Source organism: Ruditapes philippinarum, unplaced genomic scaffold (assembly GCF_026571515.1).
Source record: "Ruditapes philippinarum isolate M1 unplaced genomic scaffold, ASM2657151v2 ctg1911_1_1_1_1, whole genome shotgun sequence".
In the NCBI taxonomy this organism is placed as follows: Eukaryota; Metazoa; Mollusca; class Bivalvia; order Venerida; family Veneridae; genus Ruditapes; species Ruditapes philippinarum.
The window spans coordinates 122,517-132,376 of NW_026851516.1; the positions used below are offsets into that span (position 1 = coordinate 122,517).

Here is a 9,860-nt window from a genome sequence, read left to right on the forward strand (position 1 = left end):
TTGAACTCTACAAAAATACATCTTAAAGATTTAAAGCCAGTTTCTACTATTCTTCATTTTGTTAAGTCATATAGTTAGCAGCTATGAATGGGTTTGTTATTAACAATCTAAAAATCTAGCTTTTAAAGTTGTGTTGAGAACACATTTCTGTGCGGAAGTTATGTATTACGCGCCAGCCGACTTGACTGTTTCAGCTGGACGATATTGACACTGCATTGAAAATTTGAAAAACACTATTGCTTGACAGTGGGTTTCTCAGCTGGGATTGAAGGAACCAATTTCTTTTCAAAAATGTGTATTATTTACAACCAATACAATTGGACCCTTGAGAGGGGCCGACACAATACGTATAACTCTATGGCCATGCAATCGAATTAAAAAGTGCCTAAAGCTGCGATTAATGAGAAGACTTTGAACGTAACTTAACCTCTTTAAGGCGGACACTTTAAATATGTAGGAAATTACTATTTGTGGTTGAACCGCATGGGCTTACATGTCTATTAATTGAATATTATGACATTTACTAATTTCTGTAGAAAATTAGGTCACTTTTTACATGATACACATTAATATAGGTAACACAAGGTTTCATATGAGATGCAAAGCAAATTCATATTGCGACACATTAGCATTGTTGGTCAGGCGAGATTCAAACCAAACATGTAATGTCATAACAATTCTTACTCTAATCTATAGTTTTTAAAAGATATAATTATTTAATGTACCGTATGCAAGTTCGTATAATAATTTAACAATCCTTTCCCTTACATTTCTTTCCCACATTTCGTCATTGCTCTGATTAGATATACGCACACTACCTAATGATACAAGATAAAGTCCGACGATTAAATAAATAAAATATTTTGTTTTTACATAAAACATGACCAATATATTACAATGAAATTATAAATGCTTCATTTGTCAAATACTTTTCTTGTCTACCTAGTCTTTCTTCCATTTCAAATCAGGTCTTTGTCATTCATACGTGATGATTTTCAGTTATCCTGTTCTGTATATGGATTCTTTATGGTAAGTTTTAGCAAAATCAACGAATTTAGAATATATCATTCCTGTCTTTATTGGTATAATCTCCGATGTTTTGTAATCTGAACAATGCACCCTTATTGTCACCCTAATGCATTATTTCTATATTATCTTCGAAGAATTTCCTTGAAACGGTTTACATCTGTCATAGAGTCATGTTCATCATGAATATATTCTGTCGGATAATAAATGGAATATTTATTCTGATGTTCAAGCTTTTAAGTTAAGACATACATTTTTTTAACAATGGAAGAAGTCGTGTTGTAAAATTGTCATTGATTAAAAATAGATTATTTATTTATAAGACTATAAAGTAGTATTAAAGTGAATTAAAGTGAAATCATTCTTCTCATTTATTAAAAGTCAAGGCAATCTATGTCTTTATATTATGTGTAGTCTGTGGGGAAAATGGAAAAAACTAACTTAATGATCAAATAAATATCAATTCATTTGTGTCAGAAATGAAGCAATGAGATGGTCTTATCAAGTATGATATATCTTAAGATATTAAGCTGATATATAAAAGCTTGCTACGGACGTGGTCCTCTTAATTGGCAATTTGAAAATTAAAAACAATATCTTACAGTCAGTATTCAGTTGTTTTGATATATGCAAAAACAGAGATTTAGAACTCAAGAGAAAATAACTTAGAGGTTACTGTTATATCGAAAGGTATGGAAAGCATAACCATGAAATTCCACACAAGACGAATAACCTTTGGCTAAATTACCTGCTTAATATCTAATATTAAATTTTAATTACAAGGCCTAACATAAATTGATAAATTGGATGTGGTGTGCATGTTGCATCGTTTATGTTAATTTTTCAATATAAGATATTTGTTGCAATTGTGTTTGAGGTGTCTACAAGTTATGACAATTTGCACTTTGTAAATGACTATAATAGCAGCATAATATAACAACAATAGTAGGAGGAAGTATGGATACCATGACTTCGGGAAAAACAATTTTTTAAACTACGTGTTTTGATACTAATTAAAACACTGACTTTGATAAATGATTTTGGACTTGGGAGGACACGTTACGCTGCAATAAATGTCTCTACATTTCTTTTTAAATAAACAATCAACAGTGCAAAATTAGAGACGGTACCGGTGAAAAATGTGTACTTCTTTGCCACTTTGTATACTGGCAAGAGAATGGCTTTAGATTTTTTGTTTTCTCTTTTTCCGCCGTTTTTCTGTGAAGCTTGCGTGGAATAAGCGCTAATAGTAAGAGGCGCCACGTGTCAAATTTATTTAATTACGTGTTAATTTGACATGCACTTATTTTAATCAACATGCACTTTTAGAACTTTGGGTCAGCGTTTGGGATGATTTAAAACGTACCTAGCCTGTTTCTTTATTAAGTTTAACGTTTGATTTTTTTCAAAGTTGTATAACTACTGTTTAACAAAAATGATGGTAAACACGATACTGGAAAAAGTAAAAGGCTTTTGCTGTGATGTAAATAAAGTGTTGTTCTGTATATATTTCTTTATTTCATACATGTTATTGAATATTTTTTGTAATGTATTAGTTATATGAAGAATTACTGTTTACTTTAGAGACATTTAAATATTATTATTACGGCATTAAAATGTAGATGTCGGCCATTTACTTGCGGTTTCAGTTCTGTAAATGAACACGTGTTCTTGAAAACTTAGGTGCCATATAATAAAATTGATTGATGTAAACGTGTTTTTGTTGTTGGTTGATTTTATTTTTGTTGTTGCTTTTTGTCGTTGTTTTATTTTCTTCAAAAACTTAAGAACGTAACACTAAAACCTTTGTATGACACTCATTGATTTTACAAATAACAAACCACTCTGATTTGTGAACCAATTCACCACAAAATGTAATATTAGACTGTTTAATTTTTCAATTTATCACAAAAGTAAACTTTAGAGTAATATCTATAAACATATTTCTAAATAAAGATGTTAAATAAGTAATCCAATAAGGAGTTCCTTTCTGTCATAAATTTCCAGTACAATGCTGCTCAAATAGATTACTGATAAAATTTATGACAAAAATAATGTAGTCAATAATGGGGAGTCAATTCTTTAGAACAATATGCCAAGATGCCTTTGTAATAAACGCAATTCTCTCAGTACTGATTTATATTCTCAATGTCTTTGTTGTGATTTTGGATTCAATGTTTTGCATGTTGTGATACCTGTTTCGCATGTGAGAGCTCAATCCGAGCTCTTTTATATTGAAACCAAGACAGTCTTCAATAAAACATGTAAAAAGCACATTTCTTTAAATTCTTTAAATGTTTTATCATTCCGATTACATATCATTTCTCATAATTAAAACATGAAAAGTTATCCTAGTTGAAGAAAGATTTATGATTTTTATATCATTGTAAATATACAGGGTGACAGAACATGTGCTTTAATAAAGATAACTTTTTTATCAAAGTGCAAAATATTTGGCAAAAAGGTAAGGCTGATATACCACCTGTTTATATAAAATTGTCTACCATATGCCGTTTTAATCCAAAGGAATTTTAATGATTGATATCATTTTTTTCTCTTGATGTCTTTTACAACAGGGATATGGTTAACATTAGAGACATTTTAGTAATATATATAAACATCGAAGGATTAAGATGTCTCCTATGATAAATTGAACTAATTTCGTTGACTGTTTCTTTTTTGTTTTGTGGTTGTTTTTTTTTTGGGGGGGGGGGTTATTTACAATCTTTTGAAAGAGTACCTTAGAATTATATACATGTATAATATGAGAAAGTTATATGCCAGACAAATAAAAGGAAGTATCGCTACCTAGTATCTTCAGAAACTAAAAAAATACATTCTCCAGGTTGGCTACTTGCACTTTCAAATCAGAACGGCCATTTTGTTATCTTATACTTATACACTTAAATATTGGTATACATGTACCTATATGAATATGACGTGTGGTATAGAAAACAGTGTTGCACTTTAAAACAGAAATGCATGCAAGTTTATCACTGGCTATACATAATCAAACACATCTTTGTTTATGTGCCGTGCAATCCCCCGCAATCATAACTTTGTTGTACATGCGTGAAGCGCTAATCTTCTCTATAAATATTTCAGCTGGTGGTCTGGTTAAATAATGTATCTGTTTGTGGTTACATTCCTGCTATGTTATCATAGGGAACTGTCTGACCGATGTTTACAAAAGATGCTATGCATATTGCACAACTAAGAAAATGTCTGTTTTAAAACTACACTAAGACCAATAAGGCATTATATACAAACATGTATTATATAACAGCAGTCAAATTATTTGTTCATCTTATATATTGTGACATGTTAAGTTTTCAGTATATATTTCACATTACAAACCCTGAATATACGAACTATGTTTCAGAAAGACATACCCTGAATTTAATAGTGATGTTTCATAATGACATCCACTGATTTCAAAGGTGTGGACAATCACCGAATTTGCAATCCCGTCAAACGTCCAAATGTACATGTGTGTGCCTATGTTGTAAAACATCCGACTTGAAATACTTTCGGAATAATTTAAAGACCGATGTATATTTAGTTTGTTTTTAATTATGTTATAAATGTCATAATGTAATATATCAACAGAGAAGAAAAGAAACTTCTTCTTGATCTATCTTTCCTGGTACATTATTAAAGAAAGTAGTACCTCACATGCAGTAACATTGTGTTCATGAACATTTATGTTCCACTCCAAAGTTACGTAAGCGCCAGTGGAAAGTAAGTCGTCACTAAGTCCTATTGTAAACACTGCCTATTTCACTGAACACGATTCCTTATTGACCTTGTTATGATCTTTCTTTATGAGAGCGCTTTATTTTACTTCGAGGATTACATATGAGGAGTGATTACTTCCCTTGTCGTCGATGTATACTGATAGCCTTATATCAAGATAGTGTCGTTGTAGTCATTATCAATGTTAATTGTTTTCACGCTAAACTATCTTGTAAAATGAAGAAAAGAGCCAGGAAAAGGCAAATATTTTTTCGTGATTCCATCTCACATCTCAAGAAAAACACATTGATCTTGCATTGGTCTGCGTTTAAGAAAAGGAAAATAAATGTTGTGACATCAATATTTGACTGTTTCCTTGCGTTAATATTATCAGTGTCATTCTAAATAATTTCGTTAAAGGCTTTGATAATGTGTTAAAATTTTATCGTTTAGTATAGACACTCGGTAACAAAGGGAAAATAAAGATAAAGTCAGTAACCCGGGCTTTCCTACATGGAGTTTACTCCCTTTTATTTCAAAATTTCTTCCTCTATTAAATAGTAAACAAAATTTTGTAAACCGACAAAATAAAGTTCCTACAAGGTAACTTGAAAGAAGATATACAAAATAGAGAAAATAAGACCCTTGTTTAGCTTCCGTTTAGGTGAAACGAACATTGTAGCCTACCCATGCAATATGAGTTTTATCTAGTTAACATAACAACATATATTCTCAAATCAAATTTTGCTTTTTCTCTTCACTAAGAAAATAAAGGTAAACAATTTGAAGATTTTATGATAACAAAGTTAATGATAATTGCTTTTATATTCATATTACAATTTCAGTCATAATCAGCAAATTGTACTCATAAAGTAATAATCAGAAGGGGGCAGATAGTGATAACAGGTGGGAACGCTTATTTATAGCTTTGATAACAATCAAATATTGCCTAGCAAAGGTAAAAAAGCGTTTTTGTTGAAGAAATTCTCACTGAAGGGCAATGCGTTTCATTTTCGTAAAAGTAAGCAAATAAATCAAATGACGGCTTTTATACGATTTTTATTTATTTTACAATATTTTTAAGTAGAACTTTAATTCATGGACAGAAGTAACTGTGTGGATTGAATTTTCACTTTACAATAACAGGAAATTCCTGTCAAGTTTTTGTATCAATATGAAGTGCTAGTCTATTGATGTCTGTTCTGCAAAGGACATGCTTTGCTGAAATTTATTGCATAATCTTTAATGTTAGACAATTCAACAGCAATAGAAACGGTCTTTTTTGACCCTTTGTTTAAACAGTTTTACTATGGAAAAAACATTCCATACCCCCGCTTTCCACTTCAGAGCAATCGAGCAATAATCAAGAAAACATAAATAAGATGTAAAAAGGTGTGCAATCTTAAACAGCTTCAAGAGTTTATAAGAAAGCTCGCAATATTGTTATACACTATTCAGTTGTGACAATACACAATACAATAAAATTGAAAATATGCACAAAAAAGAAAATATAAGCTCTTCAATGAAAGTCACTATATTGGATGGAAATGAATCTCCTGGAGATGCTAGTGTTGCATACAAGGAATATATTGAAGACTCATATATAACTAAATTAACAACAAAATTTGTTAAACAAGGTCGACGATATGGGGATGAACAGGAAAAAACGAAGATAATTCATTCTCTTATACAGGGTGTCTCAGAAACTGAAGTTGGTCAAAGAAGACAAAAAGGTGAACTAGTTGAACAGGGATTAGACATTGATGTGATCTTGAACAAAGAAGAGAAAATAACAAGGGAAACTTTGAGGGAAATGCGAGATGACATTGTCTTATGGATAAAAAATACCAAAGAAAGTATTAAGTGTCTCCGAGAACTGGCTGACGAAATCGAAGACCTGTTTAAAAGTTGGTTCATTTTTTAAATCATTGTGATCTCCCTGTAAATATAATTTATGTTAACATTGTAAGAAAAATAAAAAAGGCTTGTAAAATGCAGTATGCATTGATAAATTAGTTGATGGTTATATTTCATTGATATATAAAATTGCTTTCTTAACGATATTGCATGTTGTATCAAACAAAGTACAGCACTCGAAATGAAAAAGAAAACATTTAACAACACAATTAAGCATGACTTTTAGATTGTTTTGTCTCAATAAATAATAATGTAAAAGATAATGAACACAAATATGGTTTCACATTTTATACTTTCTACATTTCGTAGCTGTTATTTTCATGTATTTTCTTTCAGAAACGTCTAAGGCTAAAATAGGAGGTTCTGCAGCTTCTATTGCTGGTGGAATTGTAGCTATTGTTGGCTTTGGTCTCTCTTTTGTCACGTTCGGCACATCACTGATTTTAACCATTGCAGGTAAAAAAAACATCAATATTCATATGGTTGTTATCAAATAAACAAAACGATTGGTTTCGTAAAAGAAACAACAACCAGTGACTAGTTTATGTATCTAATAAGTGTGCCTACATATGATTTTATTTCAAATTTATTAAATACATTCTATGCACTGTCAGCGTATGCAGCAAGTGATGTTCCATAAACAAAGATTATTTCATCCATTTTTATCCTTGTTTTTTTTTTCTCAGTTTCGGGCGCCCAATTAAGGGGTAACCCCATTTATTTTCCCCGTCATTGGCATAATAGGGGTCGAGGAGCATCCTCCTATCAGCCTTAAAATAATATAAGTATATATTTGATTTCTTACAAAATAAGAAGCAGTACAGATAATGTGAAAAATATAAGAATTCGCAAAGGTATCATTTACTTGTCCGAAAAACGAAAGGTGCAAGGATGAAAAGCGAGTTAACTCTTTATGAATGAAATCTATAATTCATACAAATTACAAATATTTTAGAAATTCTGTCACAGATGTCACAGAATCGTCTTTATTTCTACACTTGTTGTCAATTCCAGTGTCAACAAAGGCAATATATTGTCCATATTACACCCATGCAGCCTCGTTTTCATTCATTTCAGTCAAAAATATCTTATGCATTTCATACTTCAATCTTTTTAGAGTCAAAAATCCAGATCATTTTTTTAGATGTATTTTTTTTATTTACTTTCACATAAACATATAGGTGGGGTAGTAGCAGGAGCAGGCGGTGTGACAACAGGTGCTGCGTCTGTTGTAAACCTTGTAAAATCGTCAACTAAAACCAAAGCTGCGGAAGAGGCTATAAATAAGTATAACGAGCAATCAGACAAAATAAAAATGAAATGTATCGAACTTTCGCAAGGCATAGAAGACATTGATAGTACAATACCGGAATGGGTACGTTTTTGGGGAAAACTTACACAGGGATGTGCATCTACAGCTGTGAACGCTAGCTGGTCTGTTGTCGGAAAAACCATCATTAACAGTTTGAAGCTTTCGGGAAGTTTAGCGGAAGATGCATCTAACGCCGGCAAGACGTTATTCCGTGTTGCAGGAACGGCTGCACGTGGTGCCCATATCGCTGGGGTGTGGTCGGAATACTTTTACTTCCGATTGACGTGCACACTCTTGTCAGCTCTGCTGTAGATGTTGGAAAAGGAAAAATTCCCGACTCTGCTAAAGCAATAAGGGAGGTAGCTGATAAGATGGAAAAGGGATGTCCTACTATAAAGGAAGTTGATGAAATGACTAAACGTACAATAAATCGACTTTAAAAGCATATCGAAGACAGTTGCTACAAACTACATTCCTGCATGTCTTAAATGTTTACATTTTTGTTAATTCAAATCTAAACTCTAACTCTAAGTGCATGAAAACGACCAAATTCTAATAGTCGTGTAGTCAAGCTTAACAACCCTATTATGTATGGAAATTACGATATGCAATGTAGGCGTAATTATCCGATTCAGTGAGTTAAAGTTTTAAACCTTATCTGCCATGTCACAGTTTGGTCATTTTTGTGACAGATGATTTTTGTTCAGGGAATTATATTATTCTGTTTAGCCACATCTCTTTTCGTCATTATAGTAAGATTAGTTAGAAACAACACTCGGATTAAAATCAGCTCCTAATTAATACTATTACATGTTATAAATAACTTGAGGAGATCTGAACTAGAGTGTTATTGTTAGAAACAATAAACTTTTTCATTTTGCATTTTGCTTTTTCTGAAACAGGTATATGTAATGCATTATTTCTAATAGACTAGCTTTGAAACGCTTGAAACGATTTATATATTTAGTATTGTAGTTGCAATGGCTTACTTTTGCCAGTTGTAAAGAGTTAGACCAGATTTCGTGCAGTGTGAATAGGTCCTGTTTAGTTAAAGATTTCAAAATTATTTTCTAGCAACAAATGCAGTTTCATGTCAAGATCAGCATGTGTTTGCTTACGGTCCTTCTTTGTACGTGTATCATTGAAATGAACTGCTTTAGATATGGCATATATGCATAACAAATGTTTCTCGACCCTTTATCAGTGTATTGTCCGGGGTTGGTCTGGTTGTATTACGCTTGCTTTGGAATAGGATTCGCCTTACACTGTATATATTATGCGGACAATCTTAATATCCTTAAACAGAGTCATGATGTTTACTCCATTTAGGCCGTGTGAAATAGCCAGGGCAGAATATTTCTGTAGAGCCATAACACGAGCAGCGGTCGTGTTCTTTTAGTATCAAAATGATTATGTGTAACATGTATATTATAAAGGTCAGTGAAACGAAACAATATCAGTTGTGAGAAATAATTTTCTTTACGCAAATTCAACATTTATTAATTATGATGCTTTTTAGTATATCTCTTCTTGCTTGACATGTATGTTTGTAGTTATATATTTAATAATCAGAATAAACGATCTTATTCTAAGTCTCTTTATTATTTTGACCAACGCAATGATAAAAAAAGCTATTGAATGAGTAGTTTTTATGTAATTTATCTAAATTTCTGATGTTTATTTTTCGCCAGTTTTTGCAGATATTATGGCTCATAAAAACATACAAATGCGCAAAATAAACAATATAACTGAAATCGATTGTTGAAAGAGTACTCCACCAGGTGAAAACTATTTATGATGCGTTGCTGTTCAATAGTCTAAACAAAATAAAACACACAAAGGTTTATATGACAAACAATATTGTGTGCAA

General features: G+C 31.7%; 1 protein-coding gene across 1 annotated transcript; it reads left to right on the forward strand.

Moving 5' to 3' along the window:
* The first annotated feature begins 6,180 nt into the window (after positions 1 to 6,180).
* LOC132741437 (uncharacterized) lies at positions 6,181 to 9,513 on the forward strand. Its single transcript, XM_060729969.1, has 3 exons — positions 6,181 to 6,668; positions 7,015 to 7,134; positions 7,860 to 9,513. The coding sequence occupies exons 1-3, from the start codon at positions 6,254 to 6,256 to the stop codon at positions 8,300 to 8,302; spliced, it is 978 nt and encodes a 325-aa protein (XP_060585952.1). The 5' UTR covers positions 6,181 to 6,253; the 3' UTR covers positions 8,303 to 9,513.
* The last annotated feature ends 347 nt before the right edge of the window (positions 9,514 to 9,860 follow it).